We start from the raw sequence: 27,721 nt of genomic DNA, 5'->3' as shown, positions 1-27,721 counted from the left end.
GCTCCGTGTCCACTGACATGATATGTTTTCCATGGAGGGATAAACCCTTCTGCTCACCCCCACTGCCCCTGATCCTCCTACACACATCTAATTCAGTGAGCCTTTGCAGGCGCTCAGACAAGACAACAGTGAGTACTGCACTGCTCCTTCCCGTTAGTTCACCACCACTGATGAACTATAGAGTACATTAAACTGTGCCAATCAACCTGCAGCATGAGTAAAAGTTCAAGAATCGCTCTAGTGGGTTTCGAGTTACACAAGTTAGAGAAAAATGTGCCTAATTAATACCATATTCAACTCCTTAGATTCTCGTCTCTCCATCATTCTGCCATCTTTCCTGGCCAATGAAAATGCTCATTGTTTGTAATGTGTTTATTTATGGTAAAAATCAGAACTGTGTATTTTGTAAGTCTGTAATTGTTCTTGTCAGATGTTGTTAACTTGATGCCTGTTTTGTCTGTTTGGTTTTTTTTTAAAGAAAGGTCAATATTTGCAAACCTAGCTCCCAGAAGTCATGAGTCTACAGTTCAACTCTGAAAGACTAAAACCATTATTGTTATGCAAATTCTCACAGACCCTCAATTCAAGAGGTATTACTACAGGTTTTTGACATCTTTATAAAATGGAAAGCCCCTTTAAAAAGGCCTAAAATTGGCATCAAGAGCCTCACTTTAACTACCCAAACTGTACCCAAAAAGAATTCATTTAAACCTTGGTTAGCAAAAAGGAAAGACTTGCCTTACCATAGTGAGAGTTAGAAGCCATACTGACTGAATTCCCTAGCTTAGGAGACATCCTGTGACATTGGAAGGAAGACACCTGCTCATTCCAACATGAGGCTAGTGTGTGAGTGAGCACTAATTGTCTGCAGAGCTCAGAAATCCAGTGTTTGTTGATGCTGTAGCTGACCAAAGTCTGGTCATCCAGGGATATCTGAATTCAGTAGCATGTACAAAGTCATTCTTGCACTATCTCTTTCCCCCAGACCAGGGGCAACATTTAATTTCATAAAGAAACTTCTAAAAGTGACTCTCAGCCTGTGTTTGTCTCCAACATGTCTATCCGTGTGAACTTGTTTCTTTTCAAAGTCACTGTGGAGATTCTGCTCTTGCAGCTTAAAAAGTGACCGCTAATCGCTAGAAGGTTACCCTCAAAGCAGCCATCACACCAGAGATGTGCTGGTCACTTAGAACACTGATCAAGGTTAGCAAGTCACCAGCTTCCAAATTGCTGCTAGTTACTTAAATGGAAAACACATCTAGGAAACATAAGAAAAGCTGCAGGGGGATATGCAAACACACTTTGAGCAATGTGGAATTAAAAGAGGAACAGCAAGTGCCAAGAAGTAAGAAACATACTTGAAAGACAAGCCAGCTTCTCCTCCTGGGACCTGCACAGCCCACTCCCTGGCCCTTCTTCCTGGGAAAACACCCAACTCCATGCTCTTCTCCTAGGCAGAACCAGATGAGACATTCCCATTCAATACAGTCCTACAGAGACTAGTCACCAAAAACCAACAAAAAAACACCCCCAAACTCCCCTCTCATACAGAAGCACAAGAAGGTTTAGACCCCCCCTCCCCCCCAGCTCACCCCAAACAACAGAAGGAAAACAGGGCTTACCAGACTGGAAGCAAAGCCTTGAGAGGCTGGCTGCTGACTGCCTCATGGTGACCTGCACCAGCACAGTTACAGGTCTGGTCTGTCTTTTGTCAAAAATGCTTCTCTAATGGCATGCAGCAGTTAGTTGGGAAAACAAGTCAGAGGGACCTTGCAGGAATGACCTTCAAACCCTGCACAAACAGGTGTGGTTCACTAAAACCAGGGTGGGGGTGTGGAGGGAGGGGGAGACAACCAACCAAGAATAACAAATAACCCCAAATCAGCCCTCATTTGCACATTACACCCACCACCCTCACCTACCCACACACCTCCATGAGTCCTCGCTAAGCTCCCCTCACGGGCCAGAGCCTAGTGGCAGCCTAAGCTTTAGCAGCCAACATGACGATCTTCTGACAGTTGGGTCTCAACCTGAACTAAGATACAGAACACTTGTTCACTACACTTGAGAGGACAGTCTGTCAATACCCGGGGGGGGGGGGGGGGGGGGTTTTAAATTTTTTTTTTTTTAAATCAGCCTCTGTAAGAAGCCAACCAAGCTCAGACCCCACTACTACTTGTCATGTACCAAAATTTACAGTGACACCTCCTGGACCCATGCCAAGTTCCCCAGTGCTCTGCATGCCATAAGCATTACCTGGTTTGGACATTTTTCAACCCAGATCTAAATGCGAGTAAGAGCTGTTTGTCCACAGCACAGCCTCTGCTAAACTCCGCAGGCTGCAGACACGCAGTCTGCCCCCACATCCTGGCAGGGGCACAGGTCAAAAGCTCTACTGAGCTACCCCAGACACGGCAGATAGTGTTCCTCAACGCGAGGAGCTTCACCTGCAGCCCCGTTCCCACAGCCGCACCAGCATTAGCGTAAATGCCCTTTTGCAATACCATTCACCCGCTCCAAGACACTTAAGCCTTTGCACACGCACACACCTTACAAGGCAACAACCCACTGCTTGCAGCCTAACTCTCAGACATTAGCTTAAGCCCAAGAAGTGCTGCTGCACTCATCCTCAGCAGGGCAACACTCCAGGGGGACATCACAGCATCCACGGGGCTGAATTGCATTTGCTGCATTGCCACAGCCAGCACCAGTTGTCACTTTTGTGTTTACCCTAAGTGTCTGCACCCTCCTTTCCTTATCCATGTTTGTTTTGATTGGCCAGGAAGACAATCTGTTGGCACAGAAGTAATCAATTTTCTGAGCTTATCAACCTTGAAGTAAGTAAGCAGGGGAGGAAAGCTGGGCTGGACCAGTGAACCTAGGCTGGAAGGGACCATGGGGCAATTCCACCCCCCCCAACACACACTCCACCGCAAAACAAGCCCAACTGTGAAGTTGCATCAGGTTGCTCATGGTTTTGTCCAGTTGCTACCTGAGTGTGCTCAAGGATGGAGGTTCCCCAAAAACCTCTCTGGGTCCCTGTTCAATACCTCACTGTCCCCATTATGAAAAAAAGTTCTTACCTCTATTTAGTTTCCCTTGCTGTAACTTCAGATCCATTTTTAATTTCTATGCTGCTTTATACATTCAGCTTTACATCTACACTGACGTCACGCGCCAATACAAATCCTGACCTACTCTGCTGAATGAAAGGGGACGACAGCGGCACAGCACCCTAAAGCGTGGCAGCTTTGAGGGGCAAAAGAAAATGCCCCACTCTCCTCCCGCTAAAACACACATAAGTATTAGCTACTATTAATTATCTGTGTAGCAATACTCTAACAGTAAACATGCACTGAGTTGTTTAAATTATCAGATTATTTACCAGAACTTCCAGAACTTACTTTGCATCTGACCAGTGCACACAAATGATTTATGGAGAGAAACTTTTTATAGAAATCTTTCTAAGTGCCAAAACAGATTTCTCTGGCCAAACAGTATACCAGTCAATGAAGAGGTACTTACTTCTGGTAGAGAGAAATACATTTGCTACTTGACCGCGTATCAGTACTCTTCCTAAACAGTGTCTTCAGGTGGGATTCTAGTCTTGCAAGAAACATCAGGAGCTAGGATCTGGTCCCCCTGTGCAAGGCTGAAATCGGGTGTAAAAACTGATGACACTGAAAGAGGTGGAAACCCTGTAGCATGCACAGTAGGTGGAGTTACAGCAGGGACACTGATGAACAGGTAAGGATCAAACTCACCCTGCTCAACATACCTACCCACGCACCAGCACATGAGTAGACCACTTTGTAAATCTGAAGAGGATTTCATCAAGAAACCCCATCCTTTATTTTCTACCCAGCACTACTTCCTGATTTGCTAACCACAAAACCTATTATTTCCTGAACAAACTGTGCATTAGATCATGTGTAACCTCCATTGGTTTTAAATGATTAGACACTCAAAAGTCATCTCATCTCCTAAATTACTGATTAAATAGTAAAATGTGCGTGTGTTAGACAGTGGTAACAGACTAACCAACACTGAATTTCCCTCCTCTCCCCCCTGGCATCTGGATTTTGAATGGAGTTACTCGCATTGTACTGTCAGTTAAAAGCATCAGGGAGAACGCACACATAGGAAAAAGCGTCTGTGTACACATTACGTAGATTCACAAGGTCGTCATCTGAACTCGTAAAAAGGAGGTTTCTGGCATAGGAACAACAGGTCAAGTACAGCTTCTGTCAAGCTTTCTGAGCTTAACGGACAACATGATGTTACCAGATTCACAAGAAGAGTCCATTTGAAGCACGAAGCATCAGAGACGTGAGACTTCAGTACCCACTCCTCTTGAGATGAGCCCTCTACATGGCCAGAAATGCAGATTTTCATGCAAAACAAACTGAAGCTCCTGATGACACGAGTCCGAACAGCACCAGTCATTCTGGATTTCACGGCAGAACCTACCTAACTACTTTGAAAATACTCCTGCATTGAGTTACATAAAGAGGACAAGACAACTTGGTCCAGGGGTGGTTTGGGGTTTTGTTTTTTTTAGAGGTTTTGACTCTACCTGTTACCCTCCTTCCGTAGCTACCCATTTAGGAAGCTTCTTGTGAAAAACAGCTGTGTTTCTTAGGGAGTAAAATATGCCCAAATTTTATGTACATCATGTGAACCAATCAGAAGAATGATCTGCTGAAGTTACCAGTAAAATAAAGAGAACTAGTGGCTGCTAAATAATCTAGTTTCTGCTCTGACAAAAGAAAAATTAAAAAAAAAAAAATCTCTATTTTGAACTATTAGTTTGGAATAAACAAGTCAGAAAAGGTGGGTGTATACACTAGAAAAATGCCTCTGCTTCAAGTTTTGATAGCATCAAAAGCAGTACAAACTGTCTTTGTACTAAATCAAAATAACAAACAGATCTATTCCCATGGAGAGAAGAGTTCCCATGAAGCAGCCTTTAAGATCGTCCCTCATCCGTTACCTGAAGAACGGCTGGGTGTAGGGTGGGCAGGAGCCCTGTTTCTGTCTGGCCGAGTTCCTTGCCTCACCGCTACACACTGCAGGTAATTCCAGCTGTCCAGGACGCTGCTCCGCAGAACCAGCACGTCAGTGTGTCCCCCAGAAGCCCACGACGTGCAGGCTGCCTGCACCTGGGTGCCAAAACAGCTTCCTGAAAACATCAGAGCGTCAGGCCTCCCTGTCAGGGATCGGAACAACTGGAAGTTGAGGCATCTACGAGTAACAGACATTCCAAGAGATTCTCAGCTTCAGACTGAAAATGCTACATTTCTTGGGATGCCAGAATGACAGAAATTAGCTTTTCTTAGTAAAAAGGCCTTTCATCTTTTGCAATATTAAGTCAAACTATCAGGCTGTGCTCCTCCAGATTTACGGTAGTGGAAGCGTATCTTTGTGTAACAGCAGAATTAGGTATGTCAATCTTGCCACTGATTTTTGAATATCAGTCTTTCGGACAAGTATTGTCCCACCTGCTACACAGACTGCGCAAGAACTTTGTCAGCATGTGAGGTGGCACAGCTTCCAGCAAGCGCTAATTTCTTATTTTACTCCAACTGCTTTCAGTTCTCACGTCAAGTTTCGCCTTGCGCCTTCTAATGAGGGTTACAGCATTGCAATACCACCTTGGGGAGCGAATATGGTAGTACAGCAATTCCTAAAGCTTTAAGAATGGAGCTGTTCACACTTCATTGAACTGCTGGAGCCTCAGCCTGTACCTGCTGCTACTCAAGTCTTCTACTAGAACTAGCAGGACTTGCCACTACTATTGACAAGTAGCAGTACCACACGGTACAATCATAAGGTCACAACTACAATGTCCTGTCCCAGCCTACCAGTAGAAAGTCCCTGCCCCCAGAGCTCCCAGCCTAAGCAAAGCTGTAAGATCAGTTCTTCAGGTAAGTAATGGGTTAAAGAATAACAGCTTTGGTAACAGATAGAAATTAACTGAAAAAATTTGAAGTGTTTTCAGATGATTTTACCCCCCTGAAGGTGCAGTGTTGGTCATTTAGTTTGATAGCACAGGGGAGGGAATTGATCCTCGAAGCAGCAGACACAAATAAACACAAGTCATTTCAGAGCTAGGCTAGTGTAAGAAGGCAGTCAAAAATACGGCAGGTCAGAGCCAGAACGCACCCTTGCATCGTTCTGCTGAGCGCTGCACAGATCGGGGTGGGGTATCACAGGCGAGCCTACGTCGCGCTCAGGAACAGCGGCAACCTGGATCTCGCTCGCCTTTGTATTCACAGCCGCAGCGCTGCAGGCTCAGGAGAGGCCAAAGGGCACTCCTTCCCGGCCACGCAGCGATTGCCCCTTGCCCTGCCTTGGGGGCAACACTTCACACCACACTTCAGCTCTCACCACGTCTCCCACAGGCTTCCGTAACAAGCTACATTACTAAAAGCCCATGGCGCAGGCTGCTTGTTCTTTTTGCATAACACTCCCGTCATTTTCCCCCCTGCAACTACGCCTCTCTTCTCCACACGTAGTGAGCTTTTCTTTTGCACAACTTTGCCACCAAAGCAGCTCCCTGTTTTACAGCCTGTGCAAATGAAACACCTTTGGTACTTAACCCAGACTTGTGTACCTTTGTGTGTGACTGTTTACATACACATTTGTGAGATGGAAATAAACAAGCATTCAACTTTACTCTTGCCTAATTCTGTAATCCTCCCATAAAACATTAACTACTGAGTATACACAATAAGCCTTTGTATCTGCCATAGTCAAATGTAGCTATGCAACAGTATTCTGCTTAAGAGTTCCTTCTATCTTTCCACACCTGCTTCTCCCCTCTTTTCTTAGAAGCAGCAGCCTGCCTGCACATCCACTACCTAGGCTTGATAATATTTTTTTTATTTCTTTAACCTCTAGCAGCCTGAAACAATAACATTTGCTAACTAAATCACACCATCAAGAAAAACCTTACCTCCAGGTTCAGCCATCTTAGCATTCACGCACTGCAAGAAGGTACAGCATTTGATCTCAGCTGTGAGGTTCACATTGTCACAATTCTTACAATAAGGCCAGTAAAAGCAAAATTGTGGAGAGGTGTGTTCCCCTCCCTTTCTGAACCATCGATTTGTCCATGTATTTTACCTTTCTTGCCCAGAAAGAAACAAGCTTTTGCAAAATGCTACAAAATAGATTAGCCCAAAAATGAAGGTCCAGCTGCACTAATTTAAGCTGACCCTTGGGCTGCTCGGTGCCAGGTTTTCTCTGTGAATTTTGTGTTTGAAGTTTCTCTTAGTCCACCATGGCCTATAGCTATGGGTTACTTCTACCCACAAGGCTCAACAGGCTTCCCTGTAGGTCTGCTGTTCTTTCTGTAACACAGACAATACAAGCTCCCGTTACTACCAAAGACCTCTTACTGCTGCACAATTTAAAAAAAATTTTTTTCCAAGTAGTCACACAGACCTCATTCTATTCTGTATGAATAAGACAGGATAGCCTGATGGATTTTGAAATAAAATCTAGGAGAGCATTTAGCTTCCTACACACAAGTCATACATCTTGTCCATGCAATGCAGCAACACCACCTATCCCAGCACTGACTGACATTTCCTACAAAGGAAAATTGCTGGCTAAATAATCATTGGTACATCACTCCCGATTCCAGGGGAGCTCACCAACAAAACTATTTCTGTTACCTCAATTTGTCTACAGTGAGCCATGGAGTTTAGAATCTAAAGCAAGATGTTAGAAAAAGCAAACTTTCTTTTTGTCCATCATTAGTTACAGGAAAACTAGAAACTCAAACCTTCTTGCCTTCTTTCTCACAATCACTGAGCAGTTACTTTTCTGAAAGGGGCTCTGGCTGTTCCAAGGGTTCAAAGCTGCCTCCAAAGTGAGGGAAGTTCTTATAATACATCTAACCATCACAGCAAGTAACTGACAGCTACTCCTCACCAAGCAAGAGAGTAACATGCAACACAATGTCATTGCAAAATCAGCTGGGGGGGGGGACGACACACGGACACACGACAGACGACAAGGAAATCAGTCCATTACTGACCCACCATTTTGGTAGTTCTATAGATACGTTTGAAACAAACAAGCAAGAAACCCCACGTACAGACTTAAAGGTTCAGTACCGCGTTCTTATGAGTGTCAGATACAGCACAAAGTAATTCTTCATAACAACAAAGCACCACAAGAAGAACCAGAATCCTTCTAACTCAAGAATCATCATAATCAATGATCTGAAGAACAGTATTTCCCCTTTATATCCTCCCAGATTCCAGCAACCCACTGGTTAGGGATTATGAATTTTCATCATCTCCAATAATCTGCAGAAAAATACCCCAAACTTATCTCCCTGTAAAATAAAAATGATGCCAGGATAACTGACTAGCAATTAGCTTGAGGTAAAACACGCTTGGGGAAAAAAAAAAAAGTCCATGGGATTCCTGGTGCTTGGCTACTATTTTAGAAGCTGAACTACTTGACTGAACAACAAAAACCACCTGTAGCAATAATCTCAAAAATCAAACTCTGTTTCCATGGATCAATGCAGTTATTGACGTTATACCTTCCTCTTCCACATGCGCTGCTTTTCACAGGAACATTACCAGGTAAGTTATTGTTATTTTTGGAGACCTACAATAAATGAAAATAGCCGGTTAGTTCAAGTAGTGTAGTCCTGTCGCCCCCACAAATATACAAACTTGCATTTTAAGATTAGTGCCGTATTACATCCACCCACACTCTAAAGAAACAGGATAATTACCCACACCTCACACCTACTCAATTCTTTTCCTCCTGGGGAACACTCAGGACACCGATTTAGAACAGCTTTCTGCTCAAGGCCTGTCACCTCTGAAACAGCATTGATTTGGTATCAAGTAAATGCTACAGCATTGTGAAATTTTACATTTATTCTACTTTCTTTAAGCTATAAAGTAATAAAAAACTCAAACCCCAGGAAACGCTTCAAAAGGGAATGAGGCAGGGCTGCACCATCTTTACCATACTCTCAGGCAGGGCAACTTAGGGCAGCTTATTCCCCACTGGGAAGCCTTTACTTCTGTGTTTCATAAGCCATTGAGAAACCTTACTGAGGAAAGTCACTTAACCATTTCAACGTTTTGCTTTGCTTTGACCAATTACCAGGTTTCATTAGCTTCAAGAGTTTAACCATACCGTATGGCTCTCCAGCAACAGAATCTTTCCTAAAAGGGTGTCACCAAAGACAGTAGGAAAAAAACCACAATAAGCAACACAAGTCAATCTTTATTGAAAACTGAAGTATTAATACATAACAATTCTTGTTACAATAAACGTGCTTTTAAGAATTTAAATCTGAGCTCATCTACTCATTGAATTGCATAAAAAATAAAAAAGTATGAATTTTCACAATTGAACTGGCTCAGAATGGAATCTCCACTCTTTGTGTTGATGCAATAGTTCAATGCAGGAGCGAGTGATGCCTTAAAACTTATTCTGGAAGACAACATTGACCTAAACTTAAAAAAAGTACCAATACAACTGCTCATAAGACAGTTTTAAGAAAAGTCATAAAAAGGAAACCTGTGTCTATTTCATAACAAACATGGAGAACTATTACTGGGGCCTCTTGTACTTCCATTGCATGCACTCACTTTTTCAAATCTTAGACATGAGGGCAGCCAATAATAGCGTTACAATAAAAAAAACCCCACTAACAAATCCATTCTACTTAAAACAAGTCTGTACAGCAGCCAGCTAAAAAAAAGCTTTCCCAGTTTGCCTGCTAAGTGCCCAAAAGTCACAACAGTTTAGAAAAGTCACATTCACTTTCTTGATGTTGAAACTTCAGAGCCCATAAATTGTTTCAAATACTTTTTTAAAATCACAAATGGACCCTTACTACCTGTGGAATTCAGATGTTTCAGTGTTATATTCAACCCACACAAGAAAACGTTTCCTTGTCCCCAGATAAGTACTGTTCCTCTTCCCTCTCTTCTGTCTGTAAAACACACCTTAGTTTCTCTCGACATCCCCCCAGAGGTGTACACAGCCTGCTCCAAGAGTCCTCACTACTTCAGAGGAGATCTCAGAATGAACTCGATTCTTGGCAAGGCTGGATGCACAAAGCTACCCTAACTTTGCTGCAGTTGTTCCTGTTAATTGGCATTCTACCCCGTCAAACCTGAGGGTCTCTGCAGGAAGCTTAGAGTTGATAAAATACAGGATTAGAAAGCTGACACATTAATGAGAACAATCTGAAAGATCTTACATCTTTATGTCTGTTGAACAGGTGTTCACAAAGACTTCAACTTTAGGATTAGGGGGCTGCTGCTGGCCCTCGGCACATGCTGAGGTCAGCCAGCGACACCTGATGGAGAAGGCTGGACATGGATCATCCCTATTTCCTGCTGCACAAACCACCCCTGGGCAACTGCCAGTTGCCATTCCACCCCACAGCATCCGTCCTCTTTCCCGCAAGATCCAGCTGAAGCATCAGTACTGTTCATGTTCCTACGATGGGAGGTTTCACATACACAGCATTTACTAATCTGGCATGCATTTAAGCCTGGAGTTAAGTGGTGGTATTAGATCGCTGTGCTTACCTATTCGAGCAAAAATACGTTCTAAACCCAAATGGATGTATAATACTGTGCTTAAGCACTGGGGAGTGATTACAAGTCAATTCTGACCATCTCTTGCTCAGATACCTTAAGCGGCCTTACTACTCAAGTAGCAGTGAAGCCAGAATGCTCCATGAAGAGTAGTCGGTGTTGAGTACCCTGGTATACAACTCTGTACCATGAACTATTCTCAGACAACACTAAGACACGGTGGTACTTACGGGTGGTGGTGGTGTTTTGTGTTTTTTTTTTTTTTCAGCAGATGAAGCAATACAAGGAAGGACTTCAACTACAATAAAGGATTTTTTTCATCTACCACTGCATCTAAGCGTTTAACTTGCACAGCACACTCAAAAAGAAGCTTCTTGAACAGCATTCCTGCACGTCTCCTAGAAACTTCAAACAGGAGATGGTTACAACAAGCATAAGCAAGATCTTGTAGTAAGTTCTCTGTTCTCCTTCCTAGTGTTTCATCAATAACCACCACACCATTGACTAGGGCTACACATTTTTGGTGCCAATTATTAGCCATTTTTCTTTTGCTGCTGCTACATTTAAAAGACATTTTCATCAGTTCTTACTGACATAGGGAATACCTCTGTTTTTTAAAAATACTTTTATCGAAACTCAACACCTGAAATTTGAATTTAAAAAAAAAAAAAAAAATCTTTCTTGGACTTCTCTGTTATTGCTGCAACAGTTATTTTCAGTTCCAGGTTTAAAGTAGTACTTTTTTTTTTAATCATATAAAGCTGCCATAAAAGTTTTTTTTTTTTTGTTTTGTTTTGTTTTTTTAAAGAGAAGCTTGATCTGAAATGTCTCTACTGCACTAGCTCTTTTCATTTGCTGAGGAGTTCTAGTGCAAACACATACTGCGTATTTATTTATACAGGAATTCTAAATAGGGAATGTTATATAAAAAGCAGGAGAGAATGTTTCATAAGACCCTCACTGTGTAAACACCTATTTAATGATGTACAATTTCCCCCGCCGCAGTTTATATCCATGCTTTCTACTATTTGCAACAAAATACCATTAAGATAGTTATATATACACACTTATTCCCCCCGTCCCCCTGCGCTGTGCTTTTGGTTACTTTCTGTATCAACTACTGGAGACATGCTCCACCCTCCCAGTAGATTATAACTGATCAAAACTGGAAGGTGTAGTACCTTTTCAAAAAGGTACGGTTTCCCCCTCGTGGATGAACCCCATAATGCAACTTAGAAAAAAAAAAGTGCTCAAGTGAGACTGCCTAAACATTACGGAATATTATACGGAGACAGATTCCAAGATGACATTTAGGAATCTGAAGTTAGAGCTAACATACAGGAAGTTATACTTATTCCTTAACTACTTATCTATTGCAGCATTCATTAAAGTTCTCTCCTATGATTTTTCAAAGCTTCAGTTTATGGTATGATGAGACAGGAAACAGCAAAGCTTTGAGCTTGTTCTTTATAGCTTCTCAATATAGCACTGTTTCATACCTCAGCTCTTTGTTAAAATCATGCTAAGACAGCAAAACATCACTCTCTTCTAGCTAAAATGGACAAATGGCCTGTATTAATGTTCACAGTACCCTGGCACACCTGAATAATCAAAGCTGCAAATTTACTACAGAAATGGAATTGTTAAGCAGACTTGGAACAAAGCAGTACAGATTCAAATAAGTTCGTCTGGGGTAGTTTTCTGCTCCACATGAAAACATAAGGAAATCCCTAAGCTGCAGTAAGTGCTCATGAGTAAGGTTTAAAGTACTTATTCCAACAACATAGTTATGTTCAAGGCATTAGAAATAAGGGGGCCATCCACTGACAGTGATTCATGCAAAATAAACCTAAACTTTATTAAACAAAACAAAACAAAAAAGGAAGTACAAAATATGGAGAGTGCTCACTGTAAAAAAATAAAGTTACTGAAGGCTCTAACCACCAACTGGTTATGAAGGTACGTAAGCCTCCCACCAGAGTACTGGAATGGCAGCGTTAAATCAGCACTGATGCTACCCTGAAGCAGCTGCCAAATCTGTATAGGAGCAGAACACCCCAAAACAAAGCATAACTAGACATACAACTTCAAAAAATGTACTTCTGAACAGAAGTTAACCTACAAGAATAATACAGCCTGATATACCTCTGTGTAAACGCTTAAAAGGGAACAACATTTTATAACCATTTACTGCATAATTTATTGCAGGCAGAATGTATCCAAAAAACCAAAATTGCATCTTTCTGGAATTGCAAGTCAAGCAGGTTTAAGAAAAACCTTGGGTTTATGTGCAATATTCAAATTAAAAAATTTAAAATCTCCCCCATAACAATTTTGGTATACAGATGGGTTCTAAGGCTAGCCCTTTATCCCCACAGCATTTGCTTTGAGGTACTTTTTAGAAATTGAAGTTGCAAGAAAGAATATCAGAAATGACTCACTGCAATGAAATGCTAATCTGCAGTCGGTCTTATTTTACGTGCTTCCAAGTGCAATTTAGGAGGTAAAAAAAAGAAATTACTAAGAAAACACATCAAAATGCTGTAATCAACAAATGGCTCCTACTTCAATTACAAATATTTTCAGGGAAAAAAAAAAAAGAACAGCTATTTGAAACCTCTATATTCTGGCAGCCCTACTACAGCATATCCATAGTCCATACTGCAAGTAGCTAATAAGGAAATTGTGTTAAAATGATTTGTTCCCCTTTAACATACTCATCAGGCGCACAAGCTTTCCTCAGAATAACACGCAGCTGAACTCCTCCTGTTTGTTGTAGAAAGCCCGAGCATTTCTTAAGTTTCAGGAAAGCAAGCTGGATCAACTGCACATACATTTTCAACTGACTAAAACATTCTTTAGGAAAAACAGCACGGACTTCCTGAACTGAGAACTAAAAGAATGTGTTTTTCTATCAGTCTGTGTGGCAGTCTCACTTTTGACACATCTTGCGTCATATGAAAGATAGTACTGGATATATATCTCCCCAGGACACGCAACTCATTATGCAGGTGATGTCACCTCCTACTATTCCGAAGAGCCAGTTTTGCCTCAAGGAAGTTTGCTTTAATTACTGGCACACACAGTACCTTTGTCATTCCATTCTGATCCTTAAGAACATCTGTATAACACTGAACCCATATAATGAAAATGAAAAGGTATGAAGTAAACTAATTGTGTGCAGGATTTCTACAGCTTGTCTGACTCATTTTCCAGTCACTCCAATTTAGTAGTTGAATTTGAAAAGAATACATCACTTAAATAAAAATATGCCCCCTTTAAACTGGCAGCTCCATCAACCTGAAAAAGGCTGAAGCACTTATCTACTGTATATTATGGTATTCTATAAAGAAACTCATTTTCATGATTCTACCTTTTAAGACCCTGCATACATCACAACAGTGCATTAGTGATACAAGTTGTAAAATACTTTTCGGTTCCTTTGGATTTGCATATGATGGTTTTTGCATCAGTCACTGCAGGTAGATTGAGCAAGCTTTGTTTTTGTGTTTTAACATGCATTCAACTAGATATGGATCAGAATAAATTTATACTCCCTTTTTATCATTATAATTATCTAAAAAAATTGCAAGACAGTCCACAAAACAGGATTTGCTTTAAGACTAACTGCTGGAGTTCCAAGATGTAAGATATGCAGCACTGGAAAATCTTCAGTGATCAGGAATTAGTAGTGTTTAGCCAAGTGTTGAAAGCATTCAGAAGAAAAGTCCTGGTTGGAGGCATGAGGGCTTCAGCACCAACTTTTAAACCTCAATTTCTTGATTGCATATCTCCCATCTTCAAACCTATGTTAAGAGGGAGGGGGAAAAAGCAGGAAAATTTCTCAATTATATGAAACACTATTTGAGTGTGGCAGAGCATTCTAACACTGCATGCACCACTGATATGCACACACAACAAACGTTAAGTTTTGTATTATGCTACCCTAGCACTTATCCAGTCACGCGAAACCTACTTCTGGGGTAAGAATTCACTACATAGGTTCTCTCCTGTCATGTCCATTCCAGCTTTCGGTCATCACTAGCTGTTTCGTCTTATGTAAAAAGGTGCAATATTAAAAGGTATTTTATGCTAAATTTGATTATCAGCTGCGATGAGTTTAGTCACAGCAAAACTCTCACTTATGTAATAATATGTCATTCTTGGACAAAGTATTGTATGTGAAACATTTCAGATCTGCAGGCTGGTATGTAGCATCACAGCAAAGCGAGAAATGGCTGTTGCATTACTAACTCAAAGGGAATAGAGTCATCTGTAATCACAGAACTCTGGACTCTTAAGTGCTGAAACAGAAATCCAAAGAAAGTTAACTTTGGTTTAACTTTCTCATAAACAGACTAAAAGTGAAAGTTCCTAATGCAGTTGGCCTGGCAAGCCCTTATTTCAAATAAAGCAGTTCTCAATTCATGCAAAGTGAGGATCCCCAAAACATTAGGCTTTGTGTCAGTTTGACACATATTATGCCCCCAAAATCCATCCCACCTTATAGCAGATTTCAAAATTAAACTCCTTTTCTCAAAACCCATGATCTAAATTTGAGTCCACCATAGAAATGATCTTTCCATGCTGACTGCAAGAAGTATGAACTGAGACTTCCTTGAAACAGTGAATACATGAAATTAACTCAAGGTTGTGTATTTGTTTCAGCAGCTCATGAGAAAGATTCAGCCTCAGAGCAAGGCAACAACACTTACCGTGCCTACATATTTAACCCATCAAAAATACGACTACAAAGTTACACACATTGCTTCACTCAGGAATCACAGCACTGCTGAATTTAACAATTACCAATGAATGCAAAACACCGTATACATTTAGCCCCAGATGTATTTCAATAAGGCAAACTTGAGGCTCTTTCTTTCATATCTGACAATCATGAACCACATACCTGGTTCGCGACTGCTGAAGATACAGACCGCTGAAGAAATCCCACTAGGCTTCCCTCCTCTGCAGCTAACAGCTATTAGATAAGCAATAATTTCTGTGTACTCTTAGTCAAATAGAATACCGTAGAAGTAGCCCAGACTGCTTACCTTCTGAAATACCACCCTGAAAGAACCTGCAACGCTGTCATTTGTAAGAAAGATTAATTGCTTTTCATCTGAATTGGTAACTTACACTGACTGCCAGGATGATCACCACTGTGGGGGCACATAACTATAGGTTGGTGTTCCTGGAGCCCGGTATGTGGGCATAGTAACTGGATGAGGGGCTACTGGAGTTGGGGAATGAGTTGTCAACAAAGTACCTAGGATGAAAAGAACATTTTTTCAGTAAACAGAAATTCTAGTACAGAAAAAGAAAAAAAAAAAAAAGGAGAAAAGTTGATTTAAAAAACAATTACAGCTTGCTCATCTTCCTACTTGAAGTTACCAGTATCATTTTGCACGCCAGTCCCAATCTTCCTTCAAACATTTATGCAAGAGAATCATTTTGATGTTTAGTCCAGTACACACACAGATACTCAATTACTCAAAAACAGCTCTAGCAGCAACCCTGCAACATAAGCGTTATTCACTGCAAAACCTTTTCCCACAGCAGGCTTTACATGCCATAAGAATATTTGATAGTGGAGATGACTGATAAATCGGAACAAATTAGTTCTTGTTTGCATTATTCCAGATAGGTTTTTACAGACTAAGGGGCTTCAGAAACAAATAGGCTGAAATAGCAGGATCTTAACAGTCCTACTCTATAGCATTTTGTAGAAACAGTAATAACACCTGGGATAAGCTTGCCCACCTACGAAACTCCAACGTTAGCTCAGTTTGTGATGTAACTTCTCTAGTTTTGAGATTCCTCAATTAAATTATAAATGTGACAACATAAAACTCAGAATCTGAAAACAAGCTCATGGCGCTCTGTTTTTAGATTAGTGAATTGAGCGTCCTTTGAGTAAATGTGGACATTTCTTCATGAGTTAACACCCACTGAGTAACAAAGCATGACACCCCCTCAGTAAACACTCACAGATGGGCCTAGATATTGGTTAAACAACATTTTTCTCCAAAACACTACCACTAAAAGAGTGTGGCATTAGGAAACAGATATCCCTAACCATTGCCCAATGGACAGAAAGGCTGCAGGTACTGCAAACACATGAAGTGTTACATCTCAACATACAAAGATGGTCAGAGATATGAGGGGTGGGCTGAAAACACTGCATTTTCCTCAGCCTTAAGAGGTTGGTGTTTTCAACTAGGCATAGAGAAATGTATTGAGAAGAGCAAGTCAGACTCTTGGCACTGGTAAGTTGAGAAGCAAAGGATGTAACAGTAAGTGAAATGCCATACAGATACTATTTTACCGTAATATTTTACAAGAACTATTTTACCATAATACTGGTATCTAAAAAGAGGATGTGGTATCTCCAATCCTTAAGAGATGACCAAAACAATCACTAAACAAGTACACAACCTGATCTAACTGGGCCCACTGTGAAGAATGTTCCTTCTAATCTAAACAATTTTATGATTCTGCCAAGTACACCTCTAGCATCACATTTTTGTAATGCAGCTGTGTTCCATCTCGACTGGAGAGATTCATCAAGCAAACGTAAGAGTAAGTTCACATACCTGCTGACATTGCCATAGTAGTCCCAGCCACCATCCCCATAGTCACACCGTTTCCTCTTGGTGGCGGAATTGGAGCAGGATACATAGTTGCTGGCATGCCATTGGGCTGCACAACTGTGGTGTGGTGAATTACGTGGGGTGGTGCTGCATATAAAGGCTGTGTGTAATAAGTGCCTTGCTGTGAGAGGAAAAAAAAGTAAATTAAGTAATTATAGTATATCTGGTGGGGAAGATAAATGACGTCTTCTTTCACAAGTGTGTTGTAAAGTAAAAGCATTACTCTAAAGATGCAGTGTATTTACAGAGCAGAAGCCAAAACATCCTATTAGTGTTTCACTTGCAAACTTTTTAACATTTAACCCCTTCTTAAGGCATTTGGGATAACATTCTATTTTTGTAGAACTCCAATGCTGACTGTACCTTCAATAAGGGCTCATTTGTCATTCACTCCCTTCGTTTCGTATCTTTTCATATATTAATCCATGACAGAACTTCTCTCATTGCATCACAACTTTAATCAGCTGCTTTTAGTTGAAAAACCGAAGGTTTTTGACAAATCCAAATACACAAAGCGGACTGCATAAACCTTGTTACATGCTTATGAACTTCCTTCAACTACTGCATACCACTTCAACTACTGCATGCCAGGCAAGTTTCCTTTATACAAAAAGAGGGCCAACTTTTTCCCAAAATATGTTTACCGGAGTGTCTTAATTCTTTCCTTTCTAATAGTTTTTAACTGTTTGCCTCATATGAGACTTTGTAACTCCCTGAATCGCAACAGAAGCTTCCTAAAAAATAAAATTATTGCAGGTTTATGACAATTTTTGACAAAATGAAATCGGGATGTGGTAGTTATAGCATCCAGCACACATTTTTAGAACTACTCAACCTAGTGATCTAGTGTCTCCTTCAAAGACTGAACACATCAGTAAGTGCAGAGTAACTGTCACACAAGAAAGAAAAGTGCACACACACACACTCTGTAAATCACTGTTTTAAGAATTCCTACTGCAGGCAGCTAGAAATTCTCTGCATCCATAAAGAAATAAATGTGATGTAAAGTTAAGAGTTCAAGCAGGTATTGCAAGGTAAACAAAATACTACCCAAGGAGACGGTTTTTTGGTTTTGTTTATTTACCTGTGCATATGGATTCTGCTGTGGATAGGCACTTCGAACTGGGTACACAGCAGTCTGATAGGGATTCGGTGATGAGGAATACGGTGGCACTGCTCCACTGGTGGGTGAACAAGATACTTTATATGGGGTGCCTGGTGTATAACCTGAAACAAAGGTAAATCTGCATTAAAAACATGAAAAACAGCTGTCAGTACACTGCCTCCTAAAGTCAGTGGTAACAATTTTTACCCAAGTAGAAGTTCTATCATTTACATAATGCTTATAACAGCCTGGACATAACACTCGACTGCTCCAACTGAGCATGAAAAATTAACTGTATTTTTGTACAACTTACTTTTCAAATCTATGGATATGGGATAAAAAAGTGGATTTGGATTTTTGTAGTGGTTATCATTAAATACTTGGACTCAGCGTATTAGGCAGCATTCCTACCTAGGAAGATTTGGCACATGTTAGTATCAGTCCAGTTCTCAATGCATCCCAAACTGTACTGGCAAACATAGTAACCGTTAATTAACCTGCCCGCTACCTTCTGTAGAAGATGATACAGCACAAGAAAACCAATTTCAAAACTCAGATTCATGTAAAGTGCTCAAGATGGATTTTCAGAGAACAAAGAGACACAATCTGCAACCTTTACTTCAACTTACGTTTATTCACGTTTGTTTTCTGGCATTTTCTGAACTGGTCAAAATAAATATGAAAGGCCATACCTTTAAAACACAAGCACTGCAGAGTTCATTGCAACTGCAAATTAGGCTTTAAAGGCACTTTTGTATCTTTAAATCTCCTTTTAGTGTATTACATGCATAGGCATACCCTTAATGATCACTTAAGAATTATTTTTACACATTACTTCAATACATTACATGAGACTTCAGATGCCATCAGAAAGAATTTTGCATTCCTATTACAAGGCCCCCCACATCAGTCTGCCTTCTAAATGGTGGGAACCGTTCAATTTTTACAGGGATAAGTAGCAACTGCTGGCTCAGACCCTGTCTAAAGACAGTACTCCTGTAATTCCTCCAGCCCTCATCAGACAAGCTCTCAGGATAACAGAACAAGGGCTTGACAAGGCATGGAGGAGATCTATGAAAAGCACCATTGCTGCTGCTACACTCCCACAATTATACTATGGCTTAATGGCCAGAGTGGGAATACAAATACCTTAGCAGCAGCATCCACCAGTAATGGCATTTAGGGAGTAAACAACAGGCATGACCTATTCTGGAGAAAGCATTAAAGGCCCTAGCCCATGCTATGCTGGAAAGATCTTGGGTCTCATGCAGGTCCACCACACTAGGGAGGCGAAACATCCACAGATAAGATTTCTATTTAGTGGGAATTGTACAAACTAGTACTGGTGCAACACAGGAAGAAAACACACTTGGTAATTATAGAAAAAAATTAGACTACCAGAATAGAGATTAGGTTGACTTTAAAAGCTGTCTAGAACATGTTGACTTCAATACAGAGAACAGATTTGAAGCCATATAGCAGAGAGAACACTGGCATTTGTGCTGGGAAAAAAAATCAGTCTGTGCAGACAGCACGATGACTGATGACCCTTATTCTTTTTGCAGAAGTATGAGTTTCTTTCCAATTTCATTCCACCCTTCAAACTGAAAATTGCTATGTTAATGAAGAAATAGGTTTACTATGGTTTTATTTTGAATAGAATCTATCACCTTTAGAGACACAAAGAAAGCTACCACAGCACTTATGTGGAACTCTTGATTTTAGAGATCCTAAGTATTTGACGAATAGAGCATGCTGAGGAAGTAACTTCTATTTCTACTATGGGGAGCTATTTGTGTTGAAAAACTCAGCTACAAAACGCTGAGCATGAAGCATCACTACTGAACTGCTACTATGTACTCAATCAAGCCCTCTCATTCTCAAAATGCGCTGATACAGCTGCACAGGCAATTTAACTTTCATTCTTGTGAAGTGGTACATCTGTACAGGAGGTATTCTGCCTTCCCACTTATTTTTTTTCCTCCCTTACAGAGAACAAAGACCTTAAAAGTACACCACATGGTTATTCAAAAAACACAGAAATTTAAGAAAGATACCTGTAAAAAGGTACACTTTCTGAACAGCAGTGTCATAGCATATTCAAACACTGCTGCATGATGTGAATTTACAAAAGCTTTGAATCTACAAACAAGCGGTTACATCAGAAACATTAAAAAGAATAAATCCCAGCTGTTAGGACAAAGTACTTCAAGTTGTTATCTGCCTGAATTAGAAGATCTGGACATTTAGAACTTTAGTTCATAACTTAAGAGTAACTTAAAATTAAAGCTATTCTTAGTTCTGAAATAAAAGTTTATTTTCTATTCAACAGCAATAAAGACTTGAATAGCACTAGCTTTAAAAAAAATTAAGGACATTCAAAGATGATATACAGCTTCTATATATGTCTTTACTCCTTTTTCACACAAAAATGAAAAATTTCTTACTTTAACTTTGTTGTACAGCATGAGATCAGTCAATGCAAACTAATCTTACAACACAATTAAGTCTAACAAGTCAAGAATCTTCCCCAGAAACCATAAACTTCTACTACAACATCCATAACTGACACAGAGGAAAAAACCCAATTAACCAGATAAAAACAAGCCCACATAGGGTTTCGATTCCCATGCTTAGAGCTATATCACTGATGGGAACTGCTCTCCCTTGAACATCACTCTCAAAAGAGTTCTTAAGCAATCCAGTGCAAATGCAAGCTGGTACCCCTAGATATGACACTTGCACAGAAGCAACCCCCTGTCTAAAGGATAGATTTTTTTTTTTTTTAAATTACTGGAACTTATCATATCCATCCATTTCCCCACCTTAAGTTCAAGACCAAAGACAAGCCAAAATCAGTTCTGTCCTCACTATGTCTCTAAGCAGCAAACTGAACAGAGACACCGGTTGTACCAACCAGAAATACTCCACAGTTCCAAGGAAACCTGCACAGCTACACACTTTTAACAGGTTCTGCAGGCAAACGTTTTAGATGACTTTCTCTCTCTTGCTGCACTAATTGCTGCCACGCCCTTTTAAGAGTCTCCTGGCAGTTAATGAAATGCCATACATTACCAACATTGAACTTCAATACTGCAAGCAGGCTTCCATAACGTAAACTTTCCAATTTCAAGCACCATCCTTTCCTATCCCCGAAAGTTACAGGAGGGTACTCAGGGACAAATGTGGTTATGTGCCACATGTACATCTGAAAAACTAGCAAGGGAAAGAGCTCCTGAAGATGGCATGAATCTACATGAACAAAGCAATGTAAGGAATTCCTTAATATGCAAAATAACCACATGGAGAGTACTGTTCTATCAGATTTATGTTCCTGGTTTAAGTGGAAATTAAATGCCACCAGCTGCCATTTTGTTATTATCTTCTATTAGTGAAAGCAGAACTACATGAAAGCAACTTAAGTGAGTGCTTTTCGTTTCTCTTGTGTCTGTTTTCCTATCTCCCTTTTCCTAGGCTCACCACATTCCCTTTCTCTTAAATGACAAGCATGCAAGTGCAGTTACCTAAAACCTCCCACAGTATCTGCTACGGACAAAACAGTTTTACCCAGCAACCAGGCTTTCTAGACACTTAGTTTGTGCAAGACAATTTTAAAGGCAGAAAGAAGGCAGCGAGCTGAACTTGCAAAGGTATGATTTAAGAAAAGGATGAAAAAGAAGAATTTTGAAGACAGAAGAAAAAACAGGAATCTGGAAACAACCAGTAGGATGCAAAGCAAGCAGAATCACAAAGGAAGCAGTGAAGGGAAGTGCGATGCAATCCTCAAGCATCAGCCTGAAATAGAGAAACAGCAGCTAAAAACTCAGCTTTTCCCTTCTCTGAAGGTGAAAGTAGTATGACTTAAGACAAGATTATACTCATTTTAATTTATCAGATGAATCCTTATGAGTCATCATCAAAGTAATGTAAAACTTATCCCACAGTATGTTATTGTAAGCCCCTACAGCTTTTCCTCATTCTTGTTTCTAACAACTTCCAAACTTCAGGTTATTGCTTTGACATACCTATTACACATACCTGTTTGGAAGGTAGGATTTGCTCCAGGATACATATTAGGGGAATAGGCAGGAGCAGCCGCTGCATAGCCCATCGGGAAGCCAGCTAGAAGAAAGAGTATGTCAAAGTTATTTTCTAGACTGACTGCACAGTCTAACCAGACTTTACTCTCAAAGGTTCTCGCTGTACAACTTTTGAGATAAACAAACAGTTGGCCTTCAATCACTCCTCCTCAACTAGAACACCGGGCTCCTCTTCTCCCAAGCCACCTGAAGCTGAATGCTAGATGAAAGGAACAGCGAAGAAGTCACAAGCACCATTCTCTCTTACATACCTGTTTCAGCAAATCTCCCAAGTTGGACAACAAAGTTTTGTGCAACTATCCAACCCTCCTCCCCTGCCAAGTTTTAAGACCTGATGTACATAAAATATTTATCTGAAGGCACTTTTTCACAGAAATAAATCCCTAGAAGTTTGAGTGACTGACTCTCCTGATCAGAGATACCCCATGAAGAGAGTACAAAGCAACCTTGGCTAGTCCAAAATGCTTGTTGCATTTGACACAGATTTGTTACTACACTTGGGTATCAAAAAAGCTCCCCAGTTTCAGGCAGGTACTATGATGGGTAATAGTAACAAGTGATTCACTGAGGTATTGGCAAAGTGATAGGTAAACACTTCTACACCAGAACACAAGAACCACTATGGCTGAACAAATGTCACGATATACCAGCCTGCAACATAAGGTGAAAAACAGCATTAGCAAAAGCTACAGTTACTTGAAAGATACAAAGTTTGTTTAGATTGTAATAACTGAAACTTATGAATTAATCATAGCTATTAATTTTCCCAAGAAATCATTTACATTATTCCAAACTGTAAAACTGAGTAATGTCTGTATTTAGACAGAGTTACTACCACATTTTGTTATCAACATACAAGAATTTCAACTTCTCCAGGTAAAAGGCAATTACTATTTGCATTTTCACTGTCAGGCTTAAAGCTGCTAGTTTTAAGCTCCTATTCAAATTTCCAAGGTTTCTATTTTGCTGTAAGTCCCACAGTCCTTAGCAATTACTCCTAACAATAAAAATTTCTTGTCTCAGGACTATATACGCTAACCTCGTTTTGTAAAGCACTCTGTAAACTAATCAAGTGACATACACTTGGCACTACTATTAGTCTTATCCATGCTGACCACCTAAGAAAAGCATTAGGCTTAAAAATCAAAGGTAAAAATAACATATGCAATTCACAACAACTTTTCAGAGTGTAAATAGCTCTTAAGTTTTCAAATTCACAAGCTGCTAGTGAAAAGCTTTAGTATAGCTTTACACCTTACTCACACTCTACATATCTGCAACATTACTTATGTTGTATACATTTTCAGTCCTCTATTCTTTCTTCACAGGTTTAGCACCACAGTAGAGCATTCTGAGCTGCTCAAGAAACAAGTCATTTGTGAAAAATGTAAATATGACAAGCAGCAGTTCTACCTTCTACACAGAACTTTCATCCATGTGAGAACATCTGGATATTGAGTCCTTTGCCACTGTAAACCCATCCAACAACCTCAAATAGGTGTAGTATGATATAAGCAGCTCTTAAATATGCAACAGCTTTAGAAACACAGTGCTTCTAAATAATATGTTCCACCTAGTGATATGTTATTTTCTATTACTATGTGACCCATGAAAAGTCAATTATTCTGAATGGACAACCCCAAGCTTTTAAATTAGGAGCGGCAAAGAAGGGACACTTAGTCATGCAACAGTTCAAAAAAAAAAAAATCCTAACACACAAATTTACTTTTCATTTTTTACAGTGTTTTGTATTTATCCCACAATCTTTAAGCCTGAACCAGGCAGCTCAGCAAACTATCTGTAACAGTGTTAACACTGTAGACCTTATTGCCTCAGCTTAATTTAAGGGTTGTGTAAACTGCCTGCTGTAAGGAAGAATTCTGAGTGATCAACTTGTAGCATGACATTTAAGGCACTCCCGTAACAATTCTACTTCAATTCCATATATTTTAGTTATGCTAATTTACAACAGAGTGAAGACTGGCAAACATACAGCACTTACATAATTCAGTATGTACTCCAATACGTACAACAGTAGAATAAAAGATTAGAAGTTGTAATGTTGTTTAAACTGCTGTTTATGAATCTACAATAGTACATTTTCCTAAGTAAATAGAAGTACCACTTAGATTAGTATAAACAAGCTCCAATGCAATGTGTAAATGATTGTAACTACAAATGGAACCGTGGTTAATATAAATCTGTGTTTAGAGAATGGAGATAAAAATACAAAGTCATATTTAAATAATTCATAATAATCTTTATCTAAAGCAAAAGAAAGCCTTGAAAAAGCCCTCTACTACGCATATGGAAATAACTGTACTGTAACTGATATTAATTAGTAAACCACTGCTGCTTGCCTTATTCTAAAATTACTGTAGTCCATATAGCTAAGACAGTTACAGAGAATAAAACCGTCCTGCAGGGCTTACAGTTACACAGCACCAGCTTTACAATTTATTACTGCACCATTTCAGTCACTTGATAGACTTAACATTGCAACGTGGTTTGTGTCTTCCCCTTATTAATACTGTAGAAATCAAGAAACACTACTTTGAGGAAAAAAATTGAAAGCAGCTGAAAAGCAAAAATAAACATGAAAAGGTTTTTGAGACAATCAACAGTAAAGAAAATGTGTTTATGCACCAGTATTTAGAAGAAGGAACAGCAAAAAGTGGAACAGGAAACTAGGAACTCCAGTACACTACCTAAGCTGAAAACCAAATCTAAGCACTGTAATTACCAGTCGGAAAATACAGTACAGCTGCAAAGAATATAGACAGTAACAGCACAGAATGATTTCTAGCTCCCAACACAGACACCAGCTAAATCACAAAACAGCCTCCCTGTAAAAGCTACAAAAGTTTAATTGGTTACAATGCATGACATCTGAGCTGAATGACCCTCCAGCCTCTCCCAGGATGGAATAATTCCCTTGCCCCACAGATATCAGAAAAAAAGACCACATCAAGACATACCGCTTGAAATGCCTCACAGAGACACACAGACTTTCTCTTTGGCCTGGAAAGTTCTGTCCAAATCTAATCATTGCCTTATCCAACTTCTGAACTACAGAGACATCAGAAATGAAGCCTGCTCACACACACGTTAGGAGAGGAAGGGAAAAAACCCTGGCAAGAAGCTTGAAGCAAAATGAGAAGCAGAGAAAGCAAGAAACACATTTAAATTCTGTTTTTAAAACTTTTTTTGACATTTTCTTGATCCCACCTTTGATGCTATGCTTCAGGCAGTCATAAAACAGATAGCATGAACAAGAATCAGAGGACAGAAAGGTTAACAGTGTCAGCCAACTAGCAGCAGAAATAGACTGACGACTCTTCTCCTCACAGTGTGTAATTATTAGAGCTCCTAAAATAATCTGCTTTGGAAGAGATACTGAAGTTAGAAATGCATCAGAACAACTAACATGACTCTTGAAATGTCACTTTTTACATTGAAAAAAAACCACCACCCAAATCCCAAAACACATTACCACACATGAAGCCATTTATAAGTGACTATTTCTTCTTGATTACAAAGAAAGATCAGTGTAACTGAAACTTATTAAAAAACAGAGTTACTTACCTGGGTAACCAATTCCTTTGGCATTTGCATAGGGAACCCCAGAAGATCCAGGGCTATACACAGGATTCATGATTTCAGTAACTGAATTAGGGGGCAAAAAAAAGAGAAAAAAGTATTTACTCAAGCATAGGGAAAGCTTGAAATATCAGCAACTAAAATGGAAATGGAAATGGGGGAAGCATACTGGAAGAAAATAAGTAACAGAGGAAAAAGCAGCAATTCCACTACTCATCAACATTAGAACTGTAGCTACAAACTGCAGAAGTTCCAAAGCATCAATCGCTAGAGAAATGTCTCAGGAATGAAACATTCCCTGTTGCGGAGCATACTTTCAAAATATTTCCAATATTGCTCCCCCATGGTGCGCAAATTCATAACCCGCTGCAGGAGTTCAAATGTGTTGGACTTCTCCCCCCATGTCATCTATCAGTCACTTGTCATCTATCTACCATCTATCAACCTTGGTTTCTTCCCATTTCTTTCGTGAAGCAGCTGCCCAAGGGATGCAAATACTTATGGTCTATTGCTACTGGCAGTTCAAGCCTGGGATTCCAGTCCTTTACCAGCACTAAATTCATCCACTGTCACCAGCCCAAGTGTCACAGCACTAAGCAGCAAAAGACTTTCTGTGTTAGACAGCTAGCTCACATTTATTTGTTTACTTGCTGCTAAAGTCTTCAGAGACAGTCGGGTCCAGTCATTTCTGCATTACGTATTCACACACCAAAAAGGCACCTATAGGTAGCATCACTGGCAGGAATAAAACCAAATTGCCAGTTTTAAAAAGGATCTTGTACATAAACGCCAAGGAAAATAAAATGGCATTGAAGATGTTTCTCAATTTTTTCTAGTATGCCTACATACTTCTAGGAATATAAATCACTGCAGCACAGCTCACAAGCAAGGCCACCATGTGCCTCTCAAGAGAGTACCATTCCCAACTACTTTTCTAATATTTTAGAAAAAAACCCCAAACATATTTTAACCCAAATACCTTCAACAATCTGATGTTCTGTATATATTTACAGATTCACCACTCTTCCTCCTGCAAGTGCCCATTTTTCACCACAAATAGCCTCCAACTGCAAGACAGGTCACACTATGAAACCAGACTTTCTTGCTAACTGCTAATATCTGGTACTTGAGTCACTTCCTCTTCTACATCTTGAGATGCTGTCTTACTTAAACAAAGAGTGTATTAAGAAGTTTAACACAGCTTAACAGAATTTTCTAAATAAAGTTTACGAAGCAAGAAAGAGTCAGAATTATGCATGTACTACTTAAGTTCCAGAATACATCATGGCAGGAATCAGTTAAGTTTATTACTATACCTGCACTGATAAACCCATGTTAAGTGACTGTATAAAGCCTAAGTAGTTTGCTTAACACTAAAAAACTTGTAACACTAAAAAACATCTGTTTGCCAGGAGTTTTAGCAGCACCTAGAACACAACAGAAGTAAAAGAAACATGTGCAAAATTAGGAAATCAGAAAGTAAATGCTGCCAGAAAGCTTATCATCAGGTTCACAAAACAATGAAACTCAATGTAAGAGAATTACAAGATAGACCAGTTTCTTGGACTTCCCCCCCGCTTAACAATAATACTAACTTAAACAGAATAGCTTATATTTTTTTTCCAGCTTCATACTTGATTACATATCAAGACAAGAGAATCCATTAAGAAT

The 27,721-nt window shown here is 39.9% G+C and overlaps 1 protein-coding gene across 1 annotated transcript; it reads right to left on the bottom strand.

Annotated features, from left to right (window-relative positions):
* Window positions 1-15,258: 15,258 nt before the first annotated feature.
* FAM168B (family with sequence similarity 168 member B) lies at window positions 15,259-26,370 on the bottom strand. The gene is made up of 5 exons (XM_082003909.1): window positions 26,036-26,370; window positions 22,389-22,472; window positions 18,330-18,472; window positions 17,189-17,366; window positions 15,259-15,861 (listed from the first exon to the last, which is right to left on the bottom strand). The coding sequence occupies exons 1-5, from the start codon at window positions 26,103-26,105 to the stop codon at window positions 15,749-15,751; spliced, it is 588 nt and encodes a 195-aa protein (XP_081860035.1). The 5' UTR covers window positions 26,106-26,370; the 3' UTR covers window positions 15,259-15,748.
* Between the last annotated feature and the right edge of the window lie 1,351 nt (window positions 26,371-27,721).

This window comes from Phaethon aethereus (assembly GCF_964289735.1).
Source record: "Phaethon aethereus genome assembly, chromosome: 9".
NCBI classification, from domain to species: Eukaryota; Metazoa; Chordata; class Aves; order Phaethontiformes; family Phaethontidae; genus Phaethon; species Phaethon aethereus.
Note: the sequence above shows the minus strand (reverse complement) of the source record. Positions and strands in the feature narration are given on the sequence as shown.